This window comes from Choloepus didactylus (genome assembly GCF_015220235.1).
Source record: "Choloepus didactylus isolate mChoDid1 chromosome 25 unlocalized genomic scaffold, mChoDid1.pri SUPER_25_unloc1, whole genome shotgun sequence".
Taxonomy (NCBI): Eukaryota; Metazoa; Chordata; class Mammalia; order Pilosa; family Megalonychidae; genus Choloepus; species Choloepus didactylus.
The window spans coordinates 3,829,475-3,854,235 of record NW_023637606.1 but is presented as its reverse complement, the minus strand read 5'-3'; the positions used below and the strand labels follow the sequence as shown (position 1 = coordinate 3,854,235).

Below are 24,761 nucleotides of genomic sequence, written 5' to 3'. Positions count from 1 at the left end.
CATCCCCCCGATCGGATTGGTCCTCCGGTCCGTCACTCCCAGGACCCCGCCCCCCGGCAGGATAAAAGCCCGCCCCCGGCCGCCCCAAGACTAGTCAGACCCGGCCTTGGAGTTGTGGGCGCCGCGCTCTGGACGCCCCGTGGATCCTCGTGAGTGGCAGGGGAGGGGGGCTCCCACTCCTGGGGCGCCCCAGGGGAGGAAGGGCCTGGGGGGGCCCTCCTGGGGGCTTCAATAGGGGCTGCGGCCTGGGGAGGGGTCTCTTGCCCCGGCTGGGCTGAGTCAGTTCCCCCGTCCCCCCAAAAATCCAACTTCTCTAACAGCCTCAGGCTTTTAACCTCTCGCTTCTCAATTCTTGGGACATTGGGGGGGGCAGTTACGAGAACCCTCAAAAGTGGCAGTATGAAGGCGGGGCTTAAGGCTTAAGTGTCCCCCTTACCCCCCACCCCAAACCAGACACTCTGCAAATGGTTGATTACAAAGGACGCTTGCTTTGCAAACGCAGGTTGCAAGCTTCCTTCCCGTCCCAACCCCTCCTGCTCAGGAATTCCTTTCTTCCCCCTCCACCCCGGGGTCTTCAAGGGGGCCAGGCCCTCTGCCTAGCTAAGTCCCCTCCTCCGCCAATGGTTTTGTCGCCTGGGGGCTTCTTGTCCCAACTTCTGACTCCGCAGCTGACTCTGGTCACGTCCCGGGCCAGTCCCGCCCCTTCCCTGGGGGGTGTGGCTGCCGGATTGCGCAAGACGCCCCGGGAGCAGCCTGCCCCTGCGTCTCCGTCCTTGGGGCCCTTGTCGGGGCTGAGGACAGGCTGGGAACTCCTGAAGTTGGGTTTTAGCCTGTCCTGGCTGAGGCCCCACTGCTGTGTGGCTCCGGGCCCGGGCTTCCCCTCTCTGGGCTTGGCTCAGTCTCTGAAATGAGAAAGTGGACTTGGGGGGGACCCAGGGGTGGGGGGTGGGGGTGGCACTTCTACTCCAGCCAAGCTCTTGCTCTGGCAGCTGGGGACAGCTGCAGGAGGGTCAGTGAACCCCAGGATGTTAATGGGGTGCTGGGTTCTGTGATGGCTGCTCTGGGTTTAACCAGTTCCGGGGAGGGGGGACGGATCATGGACACAGGGGACAGGAGGAAGGACAGGTGTCCAAGCTGCTGGAGATGTAAGCAGCCCATTGAGGCTGGGCCATGGCTGGGCTGCACACCTGGCACCTGGCCCAGGTGAACTCAGGTAACCAACTTCTTAGGTGGGGGTGGGGGGTGGGAATGACCTTCATAAGCAAGCAGGAAGCCCATTCCTGGGTGGCTTCACCTCTTTATACGTGGAAGCCAAAGTGGGGTGAAGTGGTTCTGTTTACTGAGCACCTATTGTGTACCAGGCTAAATTCTGAGCTAGGAAGTTACCCCATTTTACAGATGGAGCAGTTGAGGCCTTGAGAGCTGAGCTTTCCCAAGCTTTCTCAGAATGTCATTTTGCTGGGTTCTGGTTGAGTGGCAGCACCAGGATCACCTGGGGAACCAGCCTTTAAGGCAGACATGACCATTTACCCCATTTTACAAGGGAGGGCTCCAAGGCTCAGGGAGAAGAAATCCTTGACCAAGTTAGCGGACAGAGTTGGGACTCCTGGCTTTGCTCCAAGAATCTAGACTGAGGATGCTGTCCCCACCGCATCTTACCTGGCCAGCAAAGTGGGGCACACCTGTGGCTCCCATCTCACCTGCTACAGTGTGCTTAGACTCACTTGGCCAACCTCCCTTGACCCTTCTCCCCATTTCTGAGTCTTTATGGATCTGCAGGGCTTCCCAGGCATGGCATCTCTAACTTGAGTTAGAAAAGCTCAACTTTCTTCGAATTGGTTATTTTATCCACCTGGCTCAAAAGTCAGAATCCTGCTTTCCACCCCTCCTTCCAGTTACCTGGTCGTCAACCCTGAAAGTCCTCCACTGTTTAGTGTCCTTTGTCTCTTTAAAGATTCTCTGCAAGTGCAAGCAAAAAAAAAAATTTGCCCTATTTCAACACCTTTTGGCTCTTACCAGTACCTTATAATCACTGTTTTGTTGAGTCCCCTTTGGTTGGACATCCAGGTTATTTCTGCTGGCACACATGCCTCTGCCAAGATGGCAGTAGAGGTGTGGAAACTTCCAGAAGTCAGGTTTCTGGGTCAAAGGGAATACTTGGCAGCTGTCGGCAAATTGTCCTCCCTGGAGGTGGTGGTGGTGGTTTTTTTTTCCTTCACCTGTTTCTATGCATTTGCTTATTCTAGGTTTTTCGCATAAGTGAGATCATACAATATCTGTCCTTTTGTGTCTGGCTTATTTCACCCAACACAATATCTTCAGGGTTCATCCTTGTTGTAGCGCAGATCAGAACTTCATTCCTTTATGCAGCTGAATAATATTCCATTGTCTGGATGGATACATTTTGTTTCTCCTTTCATCTGTTGATGGACACTTGGGTTTCTTCTCCCTTCTGGCTTTTGTGAATCATGCTGCGGTGTGAACATCAGTGTACAAATATCTATCTGTGTCCCTGCTTTCAGTTCTTTTGGGTATACACTTAGGAGTGGGATTGCTGGGTCATATGGAAATTCTATATCTTTCTGAGGATCCGCCAAACCATCTTCCACGGCGGCTGCACCATTTTACATCCCCACCAACAACGCATGAGGGTTCCCATTTCCCCACATCCTCACCAACACTTGGTTAATTTCCAATTTTTGATAATAGCCATCATGGTGGGTGGGAAGCGGTATTTCATGGTGGTTCTGATTTTGCATTTTCTACGGAGGTTGTGCACCATACGATTCTCCCCGGAGTATTGACTCAGGGGGGTCCTGGAAGGGCTGCCCCCCAGACTTTGCCCCACTCTGGGTATATGGTCCCCAGACCAGCACCTGGGGGCTTGTTAGAAATGCAGGTTCTTGGGCCCCACCCCGCACCTCCCGCAGAAACACCTGCTTATTTTTATCAAGATCCCTGGTGACTTTTGTGCTTGTCAACCTTCGAGAGGCCAGGCTCTGAGAAGTGGGGTGACCCGAGGCGGCGGGGGGGGGGGGGTTGTGGGAGCCCCGCCCATCCGCCCTCTGTCCCCCTCAGCTCCCAGCTCGGGTCTGGACTTTCCCCTGGAGCCTGACAACAGCACCTGCCCACCTGCCACTGTGACCATGTCTGCCAACGGGACAGAAGATAGCGCCAATACCCAGATGGGCCCGGAAAAACCAGTGCAGCAGGTAAGGCAGGAAGAGGCCCAGGGACACTTCTGTCCCGTGACTGCGGCCCAGGGAGGTTTCCCGCCCCGGGGCAGGGAGCCCGGGACCCTCCAGCAGCACCGTGGGGCACCTGGGGTGGGGGGTGTCCCTTTCTGAGTGGGTGGGAGACAAATAGCCATTGAACAAACCACTGTCTGGTGCCCTGGACCTGAAACTGCCCACCTCCCTGGGGCCGAAGCTTACACATCACTGAAGCTTCTAGCAGCATCTTCCAGGAAGCCAGTCCTGATTAAATACAGTTTTTAAAAAGGGCCTTTTAAAAACACAACTTTAGCTAAGGCTTAAAGGTACGAGTCTATTTGGGATGATGGAAAAGTTTTGGTAACATAAGGTAGTGATGGTAGCACAATTTTGTACACCTAATTAACAGCACTGAATTATATATTTGAGTGGGGTTAAAGGGGGAAAGTTTAGGTTGTGTCTATGGTACTTGAATAAAAATTCTTAAAAAAATCCATGGAACTGCCCAGCATTAACAGTGAACCCAAAGTTAAACCGTGGACTATAGTTAGTAGTCCCATTATAAAAAGTGCTCTCATCAATTGTGACAAAGGTATCCCACCAATGTAAGGGTTTAATAATAGGGTGGTATATGGGAAGCCTGTAGTTGATGCATGATTGTTCTATAAACCCCCAACTTCTCTAATAAAACAAAACAAAAAAGCAAAACTATTGATATGTATTTCACATACCTTTCAAAGTATACAATTCACTGATTTTTAGTATATACAGAGCTGTGAAACTATCCCCACTATATACTTTTAGAATATTTTTCATCTTTTCTCTGTACCCAATGCCCCCTCCCCCAGCCCGTGGCAAACGATGATTTATTTCCTGTCTCTAAGGATTTATGCATTCAGAATCAGAATATTTGGCCTTTGGTGACTGGCTTCTCTAACTTAGCAGAATGTCTTCAAGATTTATCTGTGATTTCATTCCTTTTTTTTTTTTTTTTTATTGTGGAATATAACATACGTACCTAGAAATGGTAACTTACCAAGTACAATTTAACAAGTAGAGAGCAAATTTCAAAGAATGTTGTGGGTTACAGTTCCACCATTTCAGTTCTTCTAGCTTTTCTAGTGCCCTAGCAATTAAGAAAAAGAAAATTATATAGAGATTCAGTTAGAGATTCTTTGTTAAATTCCACCTTGTTTATTGCTACCCTTTCCTCTAGTTTATTCACTTTCCCCATTTTCAGGGATGTCTAGGCAGTGACCCCCCCAACCTGTTCATGTTGAAAAGGGGTGTCAACTTTATAAGCAAAGGGGACACATCTAGTTGATGTTCTTGAAGAGGCTGTTGCCTCTGGGTTTTGGCACTTAGCTGGCACAGGAGCTCTTTGGAGGATCTAAGTTTCTGACGAATAAACTTAGTGAGTGAAACCTTTATAGAGTCTCAGATAGGGACCCGGGTATTCTTTAGGGTTTTCGGGACTACTGTTGACTTGGGTCTATCATATTGTGGTCACTTGGCAGATCTTGGTGAGGCTTGCATAGGAGGAACCTCCAGGACAACCTCTCGACTCTATTTGAATTCTCTTAGCCATTGAAACATTTTGTTGACTTTCTTTTCCCCCTGTTGGTCAAAAAAGGCAGTCTCAACCCCTCGATGCCAGAGTCAGGCTCATTTCCAGAATCCGTGTCCCACATCGCCAGGAAGACTCATTCATCTTGGGGGTCCTGTCCCACATCGGGGGGAAGGTGATGGATTTATTTGCAGAGTTAGGCTTAGAGGGAGAAAGTCCACATTTGAGAAACAAAAGAGGTTCTCTGGAGGTGACTCCTGGGCATAATTATAGGTGGGCTCAGCCTCCCCTTTACAGCCATAGGAATGTCATTCCTTTTTGCGGCTGAATACTAGTCCATCGCATGGCAGCCCACATTTTGTTTCTCTGTTCTTCAACTGACGGACACTTGGGTTCCTTCCGCCTTTGGCTCTGGTGACTGAGGCTACAATAAATGTGGCCCACAGGTATCCGTTGGCGTCCCCGTTTTCAGTTATTTCAGGTAGATACCTAAGGAGTGGAATTGCCGGGTCATATCGTAATTTTATGTTTTAACTTTTTGAGGCACGCACACTGCTACATTTCTTTTTGTGGCTGTATAATATTCCATTGTATGGGTGACCCACATTTTTGTTTGTCTACTCATCTGTTGATGGACGTTTGGATTGTTTCCTTTTCTTTATGATTATGAATAACATTGCTGACAACATTTGCATGCACGTCTTCATGTAGAGGTGTTTTCCTGCCTCTAGGATAGATACCTGGGAGTAGAACTGGGTGGGGGGGGTTGTAAGGTAAGTTTGTGATTAATTTTAGAGAGACCACGTAGACTCGTGGTTTAAACTTTGGAGGCCTGATGCTTGCTGGTTTTGTGACCTTCAGTGAATTACGTACCCACCCGTGCCTCGGTTTCCCTTTTCTGTACCATTGGAATAAGCAATCTCCCAGAACTGGTGACCAAATGAGTTAACACACAAAGCCCTTCAGACACTCCCGGAGAGCTAATCCTTCTGCCAGCAACTTCACAAACTTGATCTGCACAGCCCCTTCGAGCTACAGTACAAAAGCAGTTGTAAGCCATACACAAAGGGGATGGCTGTGCACGAATAAACCTTTATTGACAAAACCAGGTGGCGTTGGAACGATATTCAGCCACAGAAAGGAACGAAGTCTTGATACAAGCGACGATGTGGGTGAACCTGAAACGCAAACTCAGTGAAAGGAGCGAGACTCAAAAGAACACATATTGCTCAATGTCCAGAAAAGGCAAATCTGTAGACACAGAAACAGATGACTGCTTTCCTAGGGCTGGGGGGAAAGAGGGAAATGGGGAGCGATTGCTAATGCATCCAGAGTTGTTTTTTTCATTCTTACGGGGACAAGAATGTTCTAGAATGGGTGGCGGTGATGGTTGCACAGCTCTGTGGGAGATACTAAAAGCTGCCAAATTGCATGCTTTACAAGGGCAGGTTTTATAGCACGTGGATTATATCTCAAAGCCGGTAGGCAAAACGATAGCAAAAAAGCAGGCGGTGGGCTGGATTGGGTCTTTGGTCTGTAGTTGGCCATCCGATTTGGGGGGTCTTGTCTTTTGTCACTCTCCAGTGGGTATCGGGCGTAGAGAATACATTCAAACAAACGAGACGCCAAGTGGGGCAGGAAGTTCCTGGTTGACTCAACCAGGGTTTGGATGTGAGTTGAGCTGTGTCACTGACCCGGGAGCGAAAACAGAAGTCCAGGGCTCCCCGAGTTTCCGTCCCAGCCCCCCAGCCCACCCTTCCCAGCATCCCCTCTTCCTGCCCCCAGCCCGGCGTGGTGGAACGCGTGGCCAACATGCCCTTGATCAGCTCCACGTGCGACATGGTGTCTGCTGCCTACGCCTCCACCAAGGAGAACTACCCCCACGTCAAGACCGTGTGTGACGTGGCCGAGAAGGGCGTGAAGACGCTCACGGCCGCTGCTGTCAGCGGGGCCCAGCCCATCCTCTCCAAGCTGGAGCCCCAGAGTGAGTGGAGCCCTGGGGACTTGGAGCCTCCCTTCCCAGCTGTGTCAGTTGCGGGGGGGTCTGCCCTCACCCAGGTCCATTCCCCAGCCCAGCCCTGAGGGATGCCCACGTTTGGTAGGGACAGAAACAGGGCGGCAACTGTCGATTTCTGACTTGCCCCATCTTCTCCTGCAGTTGCGTCAGCCAGCGAGTATGCCCATAAGGGGCTGGACAAGCTGGAGGAGAACCTGCCCATCCTCCAGAAGCCGACCGAGCAGGTAAGGGCCGAGACGCGGAGCTGGCTGGGTAGTGCGTCTGCTGGTCCCCCCGTTTTGTTAGACGAGATCAGTGGGGACAGTTTCCTCCCAGGCGCCTCTCCTGTGCTCCCCCACCCCAAATCTACCTTCGGCTGGCAGCCAGAGGAATCCGCTAAAATGCAGGCACACACCTGGGGAACACACTTGGGGCGTACACCTGCTGTACCCCCCACCTCCCTCCATCATCAGCCAGCTTGCTTGTCCCGCACCAGCCGCCCCAGCCTCCTTCGTCACTGTTCAGGAACGTCCACACCCATGTGCACCAGATACAGTTTCCATCTTGGGGACACAGTGATGGAAACAGGCTCCTTGCCCTCAGGGAACGTTCATTCCGGAGGCCGGAAGAGGGAAATAGAATTCACACCAGTCCCAGATCCTACCTCAGGACCTTTGCACAAACTGTCCCTTCTTCAAGGACCAGACTCTCGGGTCTCTGCTCATGTCACACGCCTTCAGAGGCCTTCCCTTCCCACCAAAGGAAGGTCCTTCTAGCTCAGCACTGTCCAGAAGAACATTCTGGAATGATGGATAGTGTTCTCTATCAGCAACCTCCAAGCACATGTGGCTCCTGGCTCCTCAGGCTGGGGCTTGGGCTCCTGTAGCGGACAGCACAGTTGTTCAGTTTAACCGCTCTGCTGAGCTACAAGTCACACGCTGTCTGATTAACCCACGTAAAGCACACAGTTCAGTGACTTTCTGTATATCCACAGGGGTGTACGACCATCACCACGATTAATTTTAGAACACTGTCATCACCCCAGAGAAAAACCCGCACCCTTTATCGGTCACATCCCGTGTCCACCAAGCCTTTCTATCTCTATAGAGTTGTCTGTTCTGGAGACATTTTCCGTGTTGGCAGAATCAGACAATGTAGGTCCTTTTATGCCTGACTTACTTCACGCAGCCTGTCTTCAGGGTCCATCCATGTTAAAAGTTTTTTGGATCAGAACTTCATTCCCATTGATGGCGGAATAATATTCCGCTGTACGGATAGATCCCATTTTGTGGATCTGTATTTGGGTGGTTGCTGCTTTGTGACTGTCGTGTATCACGCGGCTATGAACATTTGAGTACAGGTTACATTGTTGAAAAGCAATCAAACAGACACACGCTTCAGATAGCTGGTACACAACTGCTTCATTCCCCTCTCCCCCAGCTGGAAGTCAGCGCCGTCAGGGCACAAACCGTGGCTTTGTTGCTTTGTCCTAGTGCCCAGCGTGCTGCGTCTCGGCATGTGATGGGTGCTTACGGAGTGTTTGTGTATTTAATTTCTACTCTCTCCTGCGAACTGGTGGTTCAGAGGCTCACACTCAGATCTGAGTTTTCTCCCACCAGAAATATTTTTTTTAATTCTGTTTTGAGATATATTCACATACCATACAATCATCCGTGGTGTATGATCAGCTGTTCACAATACTATCAAATAGTTGTACATTCATCACCCCAATCTATTTTTGAGCATTTTCCTTACACCAGAAAGAATAAAAATAGGAGTGAAAAATAAAAGTAAAAAAGAACACCCAAATCATCCCCCTCATCCCACCCTATTTTTCATTCACTTTTTGTCCCCATTTTTCTACTCATCCATCCATACACTGGATAAAGGGAGTGCAATCCACAAGGTTTTCACAATCACACCGTCACCCCTTGTAAGCTACATAGTTATACAATCATCTTCAAGAGTCAAAGCTACTGGGTTGGAGTTTGATAGTTTCAGGTATTTCCTTCTAGCTACTCCAATACATTAAACCTAAAAGAGGATATCTATATAGTGCATAAGAATGTCCACCAGAGTGACCTCTCGGCTCTGTTTGAAATCTCTCAGCCACTGAAACTTTATTTTGTTTCATTTCACATCCCCCTTTTGGTCAAAAAGATTTTCTCAATCCCATGATGCTGGGTCCAGGCTCATCCCAGGAGTCATGTCCCACATTGCCAGGGAGATTTACACCCCTGGGAGTCAGGTCCCACGTAGCGGGGAGGGCAGTGAGTTCACCTGCTGAGGTGGCTTAGCTAGAGAGAGAGAGAGAGGCCACATCTGAGCAACAAAGAGGCACTCAGGGGGAGACTCTTAGGCACAGTTATAAGCAGGTTTAGCCTCTCCTTTGCAGCAACAAGCTTCATGGGGCAAGCCCCGAGACAGAGGGCTCAGCACATCAAACCAGCAGTCCTCAATGTTTGTCCCACCAGAAATATTTGCTTCCTGGAGGAGGAGTGAGACATGCCAATCCCCACCATGGCTTGCTTAGCCTTTCCACCGAGAACGCCTCCTTTGGCGGCTTATTCACACACTGGCTAGTAAGCACCTACTGTGTACCAGGGACCATGATAAAGATGTTGCTTCCACCTGGTCACATTTCACCCTCAGGGTTCAGCCCCAACCCGTTTGTGCAGAAAGGGTGTCAGCCAGTGAACTGGAGGGCAGGACGTGAACCCACGCAAGGACCGGGAAACGGGCTCTGGGGGCTGGAGGCTGGAAACTGCCGAGTTCACTGGATGAAAGGAGAACTGTCACCCGTGAGCCACCATCTGAGGCCCGGGGCTTGCGTTCTCTCTCCGTCCTGTGGATATCGGGCGAGGAGAACATTCCTTCCATTTATAGAAGGGGATGAGCTCAGGGCACAACTTTCCAAAGTCACCCAACAGAGAGCACCCGTCTTTGTGACGGACACGGTACTCTTGGCTCTGCATCCTGTTGAGATTCCTTCCCCCGGGATCTTTGGGATGGCACCGTGGTCGGAGCTGGGATTTGAACCTGGGCCAGCGTGAGCTCAGCAGTGTCCCTGTGTGCAGTTAGCTTAGTGCTGATGTTGAAACCTGAAGATGCACCTTCCCCCCCCCCAAAAAAAAAGACTAATTCCTGTGGGTGCAAGAGGGCTGGTTGTTGACAGGGACGCTGACTTCAAAAGAGAAAAACAGAGCCAGGTTTGGTTTTCTAACTTTTTGGAGAACCCCGATCGTGCAATTAAATTTGAGAATAATGGGCACTGCCCCGTGAGCATCCGCTGTATGTTGGGTTCGCTCCTTCTTCAAAGGATTCAGTAAAAAGCCGTTTCTTCCAGGGCTCAGCAGACGGGCCAAATCTGGCCCTCTGCTTGACTTTTTTTTTTTTTTTTTTTTTTTTTTTAAATCTATTTTATTGAGATATATTCACAACCATACAGTCATACAAAGTGTACCATCAGTTGTTCACAGCACCACCGCATAGTTGTACATCCATCACCAAAATTAATTTTTGACCATTTTTAATACCACACACACAAAAGTAATAAGAATAAAAATTAAAGTGAAAAAGAACAATTGAAGTGAAAAAGAACACTGGGTGCTTTATTTTTTTATTTTTATTTTTTTATTTTTATTTTTATTTATTTATTTTTGCTCCGGTTTTTCTACTCATCCATCCATACACTGGACAAAGGGGAGTGTGGTCCATATGGCTTTCCCAATCACATTGTCACCCCTCATAAGCTACATTTTTATACAATAGTCTTTAAGATTCAAGGGTTCTGGGTTGTAGTTTGATAGTTCCAATTCAATAGAACCTAAAAAGGGTTGTCTAAAGTGTGCATAAGAGTGCCCACCAGAGTGACCTCTCGGCTCATTTTGGAATCTCTCAGCCACTGAAGCTTATTTCATTTCCTTTCATATCCCCCTTTGGTCAAGAAGATGTTCTCCATCCCACGATGCCGGGTCCAGATTCCTTCCTAGGAGTCATATTCCACATTGCCAGGGGTATTTACACCCCTGAGTGTCAGATCCCATGTAGGGGGGAGGGCAGTGATTTCATCTGCCAAGTTGGCTTAGCTAGAGACAGAGGGCCACATCTGCACAACAAAGAGGCACTCAGGAGGGGACACTTGGACACAATTATAAGCAGGTCTAGCCTCTCCTTTGCAGCAACCGTCTTCCCAAGGGCTAGTCCCGTGATTGAGGGCTCAGCCCATCAAACCACCAGTCCCCAATGTCTGCGAGCACATCAGCAACCATTGAGGTGGGGAAGCCCAACACCCCTGCATTCTCCCCCAGCAATGTTCACATTAGTGGTGGCATATAATATTTCTCTCTTTGTGCCTGGCTTATTTAGCTCAGTATTATGTCTTCAGGGTTCATCCAAGTTGTCATATGTTTCATAACATCGTTCCTTCTTACTGCTGCATGGTATTCCATCGTGTGTATATACCACATTTTATTTATCCACTCGTCTGTTGAAGGACATTTGGGTTGTTTCCATCTCTTGGCAATTGTGAATAATGCTGCTATGAAAATTGGCCTGCAGATATCTGTTCGTGTCACTGCTTTCCGATCTTCCGGGTATATACCGAGAAGTGCAATCGCTGGATCGAATGGTAACTCTATATCTAGTTTTCTAAGGAACTGCCAGACTGACTTCCAGAGTGGCTGAACCATTATACAGTCCCACCAACAATGAATAAGAGTTCCAATTTCTCCACATCCCCTCCAGCATTTGTAGTTTCCTGTTTGTTTAATGGCAGCCATTCTAACCGGTGTTAGATGGTATCTCATTGTGGTCTTAATTTGCATCTCTCTAATAGCTAGTGAAGCTGAACATTTTTTCATGTGTTTTTTGGCCATTTGTATTTCCTCTTCAGAAAACTGTGCTTGACTTTTTAAAATAAAGTTTTATTGGCACACAACCACACCCAATTCATTTTCATCATCTCTGGCTACTTTCACGCCACCCAGTCAGAGTTGTATAGCTGCAACCGAGACTGCCTGGTTCGCAAAGCTGAAAATATTCACTCTCCAGGCCTTTGTAGAGAAAGTGGTTGACTTCATGCTTGTCCCATTAACCAGACAAAGCCAGAGGTGGCAGAGCCAAAAAATGCCAGGTTCAAATCCCCCTTCAGCCTCTTAGCTGCTGGGAATCTCGGACAAACTCCCAAGCCCCTCTGGACCTTGCTTTCTCTCCTAGAGAACGGAAAAGCCACCTCCATCTTGGGCATTTGTGGGGTTCATATGGGTTCATCACCCAAAGACTCGGGGTAGCTTTAGTATCGAGTGAGGACGGTTAATGTTTTAATACAGGCACCCAGAATAAGACCAAAACAAACTTCCCTGTTTGGGGGCCACACACCTTCCATTTGCTATTGGGAGTTCAAGGTAGCTAACACTTTAAATTGGGCGTTAAACTGAGACTGCATGTTTGGTTGTTGGCACATCTGCATAAAGTCCTTCCTGTTTTAGTTTAGCTTTGAGGAGCTCACTCTTGAACGCAGGGTTCCCCACTTCGGCACTGCTGGTATTTGGGGCCGGATCATTCTCCGTGGCGGGGGCTGCCCCGGGCATCCCAGGGTGTTTTGCAGCACCCCTGGCTTTCACCCACTCGATGCCAGGAGTACCCCCCTCCGGCGGTGACAACTAAAACCATCTCCAGTTATTGGCAAATGTCCCCAGGGGGACAAAGTTGCCCCCTGTTGAGAATCAGAGTGCTGACGGACCTCGTTAGCATATGGGGCCATATGTTCAGCCAACACTAAGATTCATTTTTTTTTAAGCCTTGTAATGGGCTTTATTGTTTAGAGCAGTTTTAGGGATACAGAAAGTTTGCACAGAACATACAGAGAGTTCCCCTGTCTTATTCCCCACCTCCCCCAGAGTTTCCCCCATAATTAACATCTTGCATTAGCGTGGGACCTTTGATAAAACTGATGAACTGATATCAACCTACGATTATTAATCAAAGCCCAGAGTTCACGAGGGTCACCTCTGTGTGATGGACAGTTCTATGGGTTTGTTTTTTTTTAATTGTTTTATTGAGATATATTCACACACCATACAATCATCCATGGTGTACAATGCAACTGTTCATAGTACCATCATATAGTTGTGCATTCATCACCCCCAATCTATTTACACCAGAAAGAATCAGGATAAGAATAAAACATAAAAGTAAAAAAGAACAACCAAATCATCCCCCCCATCCCACCCTATTTTTCTTCTAGTTTTTGTCCCCATTTTTCTACTTACAAGGGGTAACAGTGTGACTGTGAAAGCCTTGTGGATCACACTCCCTTTATCCAGTGTATAGATGGATAAGTAGTTTTATGGCGTTACAAACGTGTAACGTCATGCACCCACCATTAGAGTGTCATACAGAATAATCGTCCTGCCCTAAAAATCCCCTGTGCCCCACTCAGGTCATTTTTTTACTTATTATTATTATTGGAGAAGTTGTAGGTTTAGCAGAAAAATCAGGCGGAAAATACAGAATTCCCACATACCACCCCATCGTTCTATTATTAACATCTTGTATTAGTGCAGAAACTTGACTACAGTTGACAAGAGGATATTATTATAATTATACTTACTCGACCTGCGGGGTTGTGTGTCCAGCCAGTGTAATGTGTCATAGTAGGTGTTCTGGTTTGCTAAAGCTGCCATTATGCAAAACACCAGAAATGGATTGGCTTTTGTAAAGGGGGTTTATTTGGTTACAAAGTTACAGTCTTAAGGCCATAAAGTGTCCGAGGTAACACATCAGTAATCGGGTACCTTCACTGGAGGATGGCCATTGGCATCTGGAAAACCTCTATTATCTGGGAAGGCACGTGGCCGGTGTCTTCTTCCTTTGCTCCCAGGTTGTGTTTCAAAATGGCGTTCTCCAAAATGACTCTTTTAGCTGCAGCTTTCTCCAAAATGATACTTTCAGTTGCTCTGAGGGCTCTCTGTTTGAGCTCTTTATGTAGGACTCCAGTGAACTAATCAAGACCCCCCCTGAATGGGCAGGGTAACACCTCCATGGAAATTATCCAATCAGACGTTTCACTCACAGTTGATTGAGTCACATCTCCATGGAAACAACCAAAAGATTCCAACGTAATCAACACTAATACATCTGCCCCCACATGATTGCATCAAAGAACATGGCTTTTTTCTGGGGGACATAATACATATAAACTGACACAGTAGGTGCTTGGAGTGGTCACATACCTGGGGTAGCTTTCCTTTCGGTGGTCACATTTATTGGACACTGGGGCCAAGCGCTTTTGGGGAGCCCGTGGGATTTGAACCCGCCCAGCTCTGGAGTTGCCGGGGAGATGGAACTCCCCATTTCCGCCTGTCTGGCGGTTGGGGTGTGCGGGAGAAGGGTAGCAGGGATGGGTGGTAGAACAGAGACGCTGATGCCGCCCGTCTCATAGGTCCTGGCAGACACCAAGGAGCTGATGTCGTCCAAGGTATCGGGTGCCCGGGAGATGGCGTCTAGCGCCAAGGACAGCGTGGCCACCCGCGTGTCGGAGGCGGTGGACGTGACCCGGGGCGCGGTGCAGAGTGGCGTGGACATGACCAAGTCGGTGGTGGCCAGCGGTGTCCAGTCCGTCGTGGGCTCCCGCGTGGGTCAGATCGTCCTGAGTGGGGTGGACACGGTGCTGGGCAAGTCGGAGGAGTGGGCGGACAATCACCTGCCCATGACGGACGAGGAACTGGGTGAGTGTTGCCCCATCCCCAGACCACCCTGCAGCCCCCAGATTCCAGCTCTGCTGCCGTCCCATCCCCACCACCACAGCCCCTCATCATCGCCTCCGCCCTGGTCTCCTGGCCCTAGGGAGCCACGGAGGGTTGTAGGCAGAGGACGGACAGGCCCTGACTCGAGTGTTCACAGGCGCCCTCTGGTGGCCACAGGGAGGACAGACTGAAGGTGGGGGCTTGGGTGGGAGCTGGGGGACCAGGACAGAGGTGGCTGCACAAGTCCAGTGAGGCTGTGGCCTGGCTGCATCTGGGGGAGGGGCAGGAACGGAGAGAGAGAGAGAAACTTTTGAAACCTTTGAGACCAAAGCAGCCAGTCCTACTTGAGGTCTATGCACTTCCTTTCATCCTGATCTTGGCCTCACATCCTGTAAATAGCATCTTCTGCTCACATGCTGGGGATTCTCCACATGCTCACAGTCTCCAGTACCCCCAGCAGCTGGTGACAAGGGCCCACGAGGGCTGAGGGTATAGCCAGACATCGTAGGGGGCATCTGCCCACCATTCGGCCCCGGCCAACTTTGGGGAGCACGGGTCGAGAGTTTTAGCCAGGTTGGGGGTGCACGTGTGACCCTCCTTCTCCCCATTACCTTTCTTTCTCTTTTCCTTTGGAGTTGCAAAGTGTCACTCTTCTAAGCAGCATTTCTCTTTTAGCTTAGCATCCTTCCTTGGAGAAAGTTCTCTGTGATTATGATTATCTTGGAGGTACAGTTCATAGAGGAAAAATAGGGTAAATACCTAATTTTCTCCCCTTCATTTATTTTGGCATCATGAGTTGGTTCACCAGCATCTTCCAAAGGTCTCTTGGAAGATTTTTCTTTTTTTAAACGTTGTGGTAACATATACACAAGCACAAATGTCCCATCTTAACATTTTTTTCCTTTTACATTTTTTATTGTGAAATATAACATACATACAGAAAAGCGATAACTTTCAAAGTACAGCTTAACAAGCAGAGAGCAAATTTCAAAGAATGTTATGGCGTAACCATGTTTAATTGTACACTTTAATAGAAATAAATATATCCACTGTTGTCACCACCATCCGTTAACAAGACGTTTTCAAGACCCCAAACAGAAACTCTCTACCTGTCAAGCAATAACTGAACTTACTTATTTTTACTTTCTTTAGAGCAGTTGTTGGTGTACAGAAAAATCTTGCAGGATGTACAAATTTTTCCATATACCCCCTTCCTCCCAACATGCATGTTTTGTATTCATGTGGTACTTTTGTTATAATTCATGAACCGATATTACTATAATCGTAATGACTGTCACCCATAGTTTTCGTTAGGATTCCCTCTTTGTGTTGTATGGTTCCATGGGTCTTTTTATTTTTATTTTTAGTGTGGTGACATATATGCAACATAAAATTTCCCTTTTAACTCTTTTTCAAGTATTTTGTCCATGCAGGGGTTATTTGCGTTCATAATGCCATGTTACCATCACGGTAACTGAGATTTTCCGATAAAGGTTTGAGCCCTTGGGTCAGTGTGACATATTCCAGCCATCGCGTTTATTTTATCGACACTCCGTGTGTCTCATTTTTTGGCCAGTGGGCGCTCCTTTGGGTTGCCTCTAGAGTCCCCAGGAACTCTTGGTAGCTCCTTGTTTTCCGGTGAGACACGATGTTCCAGAAAGAGCTGGCATTCTTGAGCGCCGAGTGTGTTGACTTCAGAGTGGCGTTTGTCCTTCGCCCCCTGCCTTTGCAAAGCCGGGTTGTCAGTCCCGGGTTCTTCTACCCAACTCTGAGCCCCGTGAGGGAAGGGATTTGGCTGAGCCGTGCCTTCCTGCACCCCAAATTCTGCTGGTCCATATCAAGTACTAGGGCTGCTGTAACAAAGTACCACAAACTCGGGGTGGGGGTAGGGAGCTCGAAACAACAGAAATTTATTCTTTCACAGTTCTAGAAGTTAAAAGTCCAACATCAAGGTGTCGGCAAGGCTCTGGGGAGAATCTTCCCTGGCTCTTCCAGCTTCTGGTGGCCCCAGGTGTCCCTTGGCTTTTGGGGTCATTGTCCCAACATCTGTGTTCACTTCGCAAGCCGTCTTCACCCTGGCGTGTGTGTCTCGGTGTCCAACTTCCCCTCGTCTTTTGAAAACACCAGTCACGTCAGGTCAGAGCCCACCCTAATGACCTCATCTTAAATACACCTGCGTAGACCCTATTTTCCAAGTAAGATCACATTTACAGATACCAGGAATTAGACTTGAATGTGTCTTTTTTGGGGGTGAGAGGACAGATCAACCACCACCAGTGCTGAAACCGAGGTTCTTGGGCTCAGTTCTTGGCTCATCCTCTGAAGGCAGGAGGGGAAACGGGGTCTGCTAGGGGTCCAGTCTTGAGCCGGATCTGCTAGGACTTGGGTAGGTCAGGGATAGCAGCCACGGCCAGGCACAGATCTGCCAGGTCTGCACTGATCAAATTCTCAGCCGGTCCCTGACGTCTGTCCACTAAGGATGAGATGAACTCTGCACGTCAGTGCTGAAGATAAAGGGGTGCTCCTTGGATGTCTCAGTTTGCCAGGGCTGCTGGGACAAATACCATACAATAGGTTGGCCAGTCTTTGGGGTTCCTTGGCTTTGCATCTCAGCCTCCATCACTGGGTGATCGGCCTCATACTCTGGAGTCTTTTGACGTCTGGTTTCTGTTGACGGGCTGTGTCTGAATTTCCTCTGCTTCTGAGGCCTCCAGTCTTACGAGTCAAGGCCCATCCTGATTCAACTTGGCCTCCTCTAAATATCATTTTTGAAACTCCTCTTCACAAATGAGTCCATTAAAGAATAATCTCATCTTCAAAGGTCTTACTTACAAATGGGTTCACACCCATCCCACACTGGGGGTTAGATATTGAATCTGTCTTTTGTGGGGGACCCGATTCTGTCCCCATCAATGAGTAAAGACGTGGTGGGCTTTTGCAGCCACGTGATAGAACTAGGCATGCACTTGGGATCTGGGGAGCTGACATCCCCCACACACACACTTCCTCTTTGGGACACTCCCCATTGCCGAGAGCAGTGACCCCTTGCACAACCTTCCGATCTTGTTCAGACTTGTCCAGACTCTGCCAGCTGTCCTTGGCCTAAACAACAAATCTGCCTTTCACATCCAAGGGCAGAACTCTGTGGGGGTGTGGGGGGGGAGAGTGTGAATGGATATGTTTGTCTCAATAGACAAGCCTGTATTGTGGCTGCTTCAAAAACACCTTGTTTTGTTTTTGGTTGGGTTGGGTTGGGTTTTGTTTATAAACTTTGTATTTTGAAATCATTTCAAACTCATAGGATAGTTGCAAACCTAATATAAAATCCATACGGAGAACTCCAACACACCCTCAGCCACCCAGATAACAGATCCACCAACTTTTTTTTTAATGCTCAATTTTTTAAATGTCAGCGTGAAATGATTCTTCCATGACGGCCTTCTCCTTGCCGACATCCTCAGCCTCTGCGGCCAAAAGGCCAAATCTGGATCTCCACCTGGTTTTATAAATAACCTTGTGTTAGTACCAGGCCACGCCTAGTCACTTACATGTTGTCAGTGGCTGTTTTTTTTTTTTTTTTTTTTTTTAATTTAATTCAGTTTTGTTGAGATCTATTCACATACCATACAGTCATCCATGGTGTACAATCAGCTGTTCACAGTACCATCATACAGTTAAGCATTTATCACCCCAATCTATTTTTAAACATTTTCCTTATGCCAGAAAGGATCAGAACAAGAATAAAAAATAAAAGTAAAAAAGAACACCCAAATCATCCCCCTCATCACACCCTATTTTTTCATTTAGTTTTTGTCCCCATTTTTCTACTCATCCATCCACACACTGGATAAAGGGAGTGTGATCCACAGGGTTTTCACAATCAGACCGTCACCCCTCGTAAGCTACATTGTTATACAATCGTCTTCAAGAGTCAAGGCTACTGGGTTGGAGTTTGATAGTTCCAGTTATTTAATTCTAGCTATTCCAATACATTAAAATCTTAAAAGTGTTGTCTATATAGTGCATAAGAATGTCCACCAGAGTGACCTCTCAACTCCATTTGGAATCTCTGTGTAGCTTTTGCTACAGCAGCACAGCTATGTCATTGCCACTGCGTCTGCCCTGCAAAACCTAAAATATGTACTATTGGGTTCCTCATAGAAAAAGGTTGCTGACCCCTGGCTTAGAGAATTCCAGAATTCTGTAATGTTGATCAAAACACCCGAATCCCCCTCACTGAAGGTTTACCTTACCCATGTGGGGATAGCTGCACGTAGGATTTTAGTGCTTTATTTCCTGCTGCCTTCTCTTTCTAGAATGAAATCTGTCCCAGAGGCGATACATAAAAATGTGGCTAAAATTGAGATTGCATTGCATCTTCAGTTCAGCCTGCCTTTCTTGGCTGGCCCAAGCACATCTTTCTCCTTATCTTGGTCACATATTCTCATACGCTGTGTTGCTTGACATTCTTCCTTAAATCAACTTTCATGGATTATTTTAGAAAGGAAGTTTTATCACTGCTGTAAATGGAAAGCAGTAAAATCTGCTATAAATAGCTGATAAAGATAGCTAAACGTTCATTGCGTACCTGTCTGGGTACAAGGGAATCTGAACGTCACTTTTCAGGCATCTCTGGCTAGGGTGGTTGTACAGAAGGGGAAACTGAGGCTCTCTGGGTAAAATCGCTTCCCGGTAGACCAGGGGGTGGCAAACATTTTCTTAAAGGGTCAAATAGTATTTTCAGCCTTGAGGGCTGGACAGTCTGTTTGATGACGTGACGCAAAAGCATCCATAGACAAGACTTAAATGAATGGGGGTAGCTGGGTGCCAATAAAACTTTATTTACAAAAAGAGGCAGCATCTGGCTGTAGTTTGCAGGCCCCTGCCCTAGGGCATCACAAAGCCAGTGAGCAAGTATGGGCTGGATTCGAACCCATAGCCCCTTACTCCCAAGGCTCAAACTTGTAACTACACTATGACAAATGTTTAAAGGGAACAGCATAAAATTGGATAAAATGACCATTAACAAGCTTTTTTCCATCCTGCTGTCTCATAATGCCTGGCCCAGATAGTTCTTCTTTTTCCTTAACAGCTATTGAAACAACGCTTGAGTGTCTCAGACTTCTCCAGTCTGAGAACTTGGGATTGGGCATCCCAAGTCCAAATCCTGCCCTTCCCTGTCCTAGCTGTGTGACCTTGGGCAAGTGGCTTCACCTCTCTGAGCCTAGCCTTAGTTTCCTTGTCTGTAAAATGGGATGATGCTACCTTCCTCATAGTTAAGATTTTAGCAAGAATGCATGTGAAGTAGTAAAGCTTTCCCCACCCCCACCCCCAATGCTGTGTCCAGAAATCAGCAAACTTTTTCTGTAACAATGGGCCATAGTTGACAGGCCCCCGCTCTAATCTAAAAACCTCACCATCCTATGAGGTTCAGTTTCTATCATCCCTGTTTTGCAGTTGGGGAAAAAGACACCCTTTGCCCGAGAACTCACGGCTTGTCTGTACTTGGCTCGTGTGATTGCAGAGGCTGCATCCTGTCGTCGTGGGTTCCAGGGAAGTCTGGGTGGCCCTGCCCACACCCCGGGCCTCACGGTGGGTTTTCTGCTTCCTCTCTGCAGCCAAAATCGCCACGTCCCTGGAGGGCTTCGACATTGCATCCGTGCAGCAGCAGCGGCAGGAGCAGAGCTACTTCGTGCGCCTAGGCTCGCTGTCGTCACGGTTGCAGAAGCATGCCTTCGAGCACTCGCTGGGCAAACTGCAGCTCACCAGGCAGAGGGCCCAGGAGGCCCTGGGGCAGCTGTCGCAGGCGCTCAGCCTGGTGAGGCCCTGTTGGGGGGTAGGGGACACAGAGGGCATGACGTATCAGCCTTTGCTCTGTAACAAACCTGAAATTTGGGGGATCGAAACAGTAACAGTTTATTTCTCACGACTCTGCTGGATTGCCTGGGCTCACTCATGGGGCTGGGTTGGCTGATGGTTGGGTGACTGGTGGTTGGTTTGACTGGCTACTGGATGGGCTGGCTAGTGGTTGGGTTGGCTGAGGGGGTGGTTGGGCTGCCGAGTGGATGGATTAGTTGGTGGTTGGTTGGGCTGGCTGGTGGTTCGTTGCATTGGTTGGTGATTGGTTGGGCTGGCTACTGGATGGGCTGGCTGGTAGTTGGTTGGGCCGGCTAGCAGTTGGGTTGGCTGGGGGGTGGTTGGGCTGGCCAGTGGATGGATTAGTTGGTGGTTGGTTGGGCTGGCTGGTGGTTCGTTGCATTGGTTGGTGGTTGGTTGGGCTGGCTACTGGATGGGCTGGCTGGTAGTTGGTTGGGCTGGCTAGTGGTTGTGTTGGCTGCGGGGGTAGTTGGGCTGCCGAGTGGATGGATTAGTTGGTGGTTGGTTGCATTGGTTGGTGGTTGGTTGGGCTGGCTGGTAAATGGGCTGGCTGATGGTTGGTTGCACTGGCTGGTGGTTGGGGTGGCTTGTGATTGGTTGGGCTGGCTGCTGGATGGGCTGGCTGGTAATTGGTTGGGCTGGTTAGTGGTTGGTTTGGCTGAGGGGTGGCTGGGCTGGCTGGTGGCTGCTTGGGCTGGCTGGTGGCTGGATTGGTTGGTGGTTGGTTGCACTGGTTGGTAAATGGGCTGGCTGGTGGTTAGTTACACTGGCTGGTGATTGGTTGGTTTGGTTGGTGATTGGTTGAGCTGGCTGGTGGTTGGTTGGGCTGGCGGGTGATTAGTTGGGCTGGCGGGTGATTGGTTGGGCTGGTGAGTGGTTGGTTGCACTGGTTGGTGGTTGGGTGTTTCTGTCTCCCTGTGGTTTTCTCCAGCAGGCTAGCTGAGGCTCATTTCCAGTGCAGCAAGAGTACACAGAAGCCTCAGTGCACAAGAGCTTTTTAAACTCTGGATCTGCTGTTGTTTCGGTGACCATAGCAAGTCACCTGGCCAAACCCACTTACAAGGGGGGAGAAATAGACTCTAGCCCTTGATGGGAGTTGCTGCAGAGAGTTTGCAGCCACCTTTCCCACCGCCACACAGGGCATGAGCAAGTTGGTGATTAAATTGAAGCCCACTGAGCCTACCTTTTCACCGTAGCAGTGGAAACTGTTGGAGAACAACAACATCTGTTCCTCCTTCCCCTGTCTTGACCAAATAAGTCAGATAAAAGAAGGACTTCCCAGCCTCCCTCTGGAATCCCACCTCTCCTGGGATCTCTGCTGACAGGTGCCTCTTTCTCTTGCTGCTCTTTCTTCTTCTCTAGATGGAAACCGTCAAGCAGGGAGTAGATCAGAAGCTGGTGGAGGGTCAGGAGAAGCTACACCAGATGTGGCTCAGTTGGAACCAGAAGCAGCTCAAGGGGACCGAGACTGACCCAGCCAAGCCGGAGGTACCTTCTAGGAGTGCGGGGGGTGGCTTGGGGCCACCAAATTCACTCTCCACCACACCTTTGCTTGCTGGGCCCACCTGCCTGGAGCACTTTATCCAGCCTTGTTCCTGTCAACTGCCTTCAGGACTCAGGGACACCTCCAGGAAGCCTGTCTTGATTTCTACTCTTGGGTATGGGTGTTGTTTCTGGACTATGGGACTCCTGATAGTGGCGTGAATCAGTCTTGAGGCAAATTTGGATGTCTCAACCTGCTAAATTCCAAGCCAGATCTTGTTTATTTTGGATCTTGGATCCCCCTCTTCTTACTCCCAGGATCCCATTGAAACCTCCACCCTCTCCCCACTGGGTCCTTGGAATAATTTCTAATGAACTCTCTCTGGCCTCCCCCAGTCTGTCCCAAGCATTGGCCTCTTGTGTTTGGTTTCAACAACTTTTGTATCACACATTTATCTTTTTTTTTTTTAGTGCAATTTTTTTTAAATATATTCACATACCCTACAATCATCCAAAGTGTACAACATTTGTTCACAGTATCATCATATAGTTGTACATTCATCACCACAATCAATTTTTGAACATTTTCATTACTCAGAAAAAGAAAAGAATAAAAATGAAAGTAAAAAAGAACACCCAAAACATCCCATACCCCTCCTCCCACCCCCATTATTCATTTACTTTTTTTTCCCATTTTTCTACCTTTTTGTCCATACACTGGGTAAAGGGAGTGTGAGCCATAAGGTTTTCACAATCACACAGTCACACCGTGTAAGCCGTATAGTTACATGATCATCTTCAAGAATCAAGGCTATTGGGTTGCAGTTCAACAGTTCCAGATATTTCCTTCTAGCTATTCCAGTACACTAAAAACTAAAAAGGGATATCTGTAATAGTACATAAGGGTTGCCTCCAGAATGACCTCTCGACTCCATTTGAAATCTCTCAGCCACTAAAACTTTATTTTGTTTCATTTTGCGTCCCCTTTTGGTCAAGAAGATGTTCTCAATCACATGATGCCGGGCCCAGATTCATACCCAGGAGTCATATCCTGCATTGTCAGGGAGATTTACACCCCTGGGAGTCAGGTCCCACATAGGGGGGAGGGCAGCAAGGATCACCTGCCAAGGTGGCTTAGCTAAAGAGAAAGAGAGGCCACATCTGAGCAACAAAGAGGCTCTCAGGGGGAGACCCTTAGGCACAATTATAAGCAGGTTTAACGCTGACCCTCCCTCCATCCATATATTTTCTTTGGAGTAACGTCTATACCCATTTTTCAGTGTGGCCAGTTTATATTTGCATGGTTCCAAAATCCAAGAGCCAGCATTACTCAACCAACCACCGTGCAAGACAGTCTCACCTTTGGAGTGGCCATCCCCGAGGGCAGCGGGTGGGAGAACCCCTCTTCTGTTTCCCTTGACCCCGAAGCCAGCTTTTCCTGATTCCACTCTCGCTTCCCAGCAGGCCGAGTCCCAGGCACTGACCATGTTCCGAGACGTCACCCAGCAGCTCCAGGCCACCTGTGCCTCGCTGGCCTCCGGAATCCAGGGCCTGCCCACCCACGTGAGAGACAAGGCGCAGCAGGCCCGCCGCCAGGTGGAGGACCTCCAGGCCACCTTCTCCGGCGTCCACTCCTTCCAGGACCTGTCCAGCGCCATCCTGACGCAGAGCCGCGAGCGGGTCGCCAAGGCCCGCGAGGCCCTGGACGAGATGGTCGAGTACGTGGCTCAGAACGCCCCGGTCACGTGGCTCGTGGGGCCCTTCGCCCCCGGGATCATCGAGAAAGCCCCAGAAGAGAAGAAGTAGGGACGGGGAGGGGGGCTCGGGGGCTGCTTGAGCTCTCCCCCAGCCGCTCCTTCAACATGAACTTCTAACTCGGGAAACTGAGGCACGCGCCGGTTTCCCCATCCCTCTCCCTCTCCGAGCTTGGAGAAGACGTTATTCCGAGCCTCTTCCCATCACTCATCAGGGTGAGGGTTCCAGATTCCCGATTTCAAAAAGAAATTTTTTTAAAAAAAGCAGTGGTCTGGTTCTTATTTGCCACTGCCTTTTTTCTACATTACGGCCCCACTATCAACCTTAAGCTAATGGAGTTTGGACTCTATTAATGGTCCAAGAATTGGACTTACCAGGCCAGGGGTGCCCGGGGAAGCTGCCAAGACGCATGCTAGAACAGACAGAGGCTGATGCCTGCCTGCAGAGCCTTGTCCGAGTGCCGGATGTTTCTAATGATGCCTTAATAAATTTTACTTGCAGTGAAGTAAAAGGTGTGTGTGTGTTCATTCATTCTAGCAGCCGAGCCTCTCTGGGCTCCTCTGGCTCTTCTCAGCCCTTTTCCTCACTGAGGGTGTGAACAGGAGGGAAGTGGCCGCACCTGTTTCTGGGCCTTGGACGAGGCCCGACTTTGTTGTCAGAGGCCCGAATGAAAGCGCCACAAACTGGGTGGTTTAAAACAGAAATCTGCTCTCTCCCAGTTCTGGGGTCCAGAAGACTGAAATTGAGATGACAGCAGAACCCTGTTCCCGCTGAAGAGTCTAGGGGAAAATGTACCCTTGCTTCTTCCTACCTTCTGGAAGCTTCCGGCAGCCCTCGGTGCCTCTTGGCTTACAGCTGCAACCCCAGTCTCTGCCTCCTCCATCATCACACGGCTGTCTTCCCTCTGTGTGTCCACTTTTCCTCTCTCTCATAAAGACACCAGTCTTTGGATTAAGGGCTCACCTTATCCTAACTAATTCTATCTGTATTAGCCTCTTCCCAAATAAGGTCACTTGCTAAGAAACTAGAAGTGAGAACTTCAAGTTATCCTTTTTGGGGGCCACAGTCAATCCAGAAACTGTGCTCATGCTGCAGTTGCCTGGCCTCGAGTTCTCTAATTTGGG

General features: G+C 48.9%; 1 protein-coding gene across 2 annotated transcripts; it reads left to right on the top strand.

Moving 5' to 3' along the window:
- The first annotated feature begins 83 nt into the window (after window positions 1-83).
- Window positions 84-24,161, top strand: PLIN3 (perilipin 3). 2 transcript variants are annotated; one of them, XM_037823925.1, is made up of 8 exons: window positions 84-149; window positions 3,079-3,212; window positions 6,565-6,763; window positions 6,938-7,020; window positions 14,220-14,505; window positions 20,142-20,341; window positions 21,763-21,888; window positions 23,347-24,161. In XM_037823925.1, the coding sequence occupies exons 2-8, from the start codon at window positions 3,147-3,149 to the stop codon at window positions 23,686-23,688; spliced, it is 1,302 nt and encodes a 433-aa protein (XP_037679853.1). In that variant the 5' UTR covers window positions 84-149; window positions 3,079-3,146; the 3' UTR covers window positions 23,689-24,161. The 2 variants fall into 2 exon arrangements, with proteins under 2 accessions (XP_037679853.1, XP_037679852.1); XM_037823924.1 differs by having other exon boundaries at window positions 23,344-24,161.
- Window positions 24,162-24,761: the final 600 nt, after the last annotated feature.

Bases quoted from the DNA above. Each gene is read 5' to 3' on its own strand.
- PLIN3 (XM_037823924.1), top strand. From the start codon at position 3,147: ATGTCTGCCAACGGGACAGAAGATAGCGCCAATACCCAGATGGGCCCG. The intron at 6,764-6,937 runs GTGAGTGGAGCC...CTTCTCCTGCAG, and splicing joins CTCCAAGCTGGAGCCCCAGA to TTGCGTCAGCCAGCGAGTAT. The intron at 20,342-21,762 runs GTGAGGCCCTGT...CTTCTTCTCTAG, and splicing joins TGTCGCAGGCGCTCAGCCTG to ATGGAAACCGTCAAGCAGGG.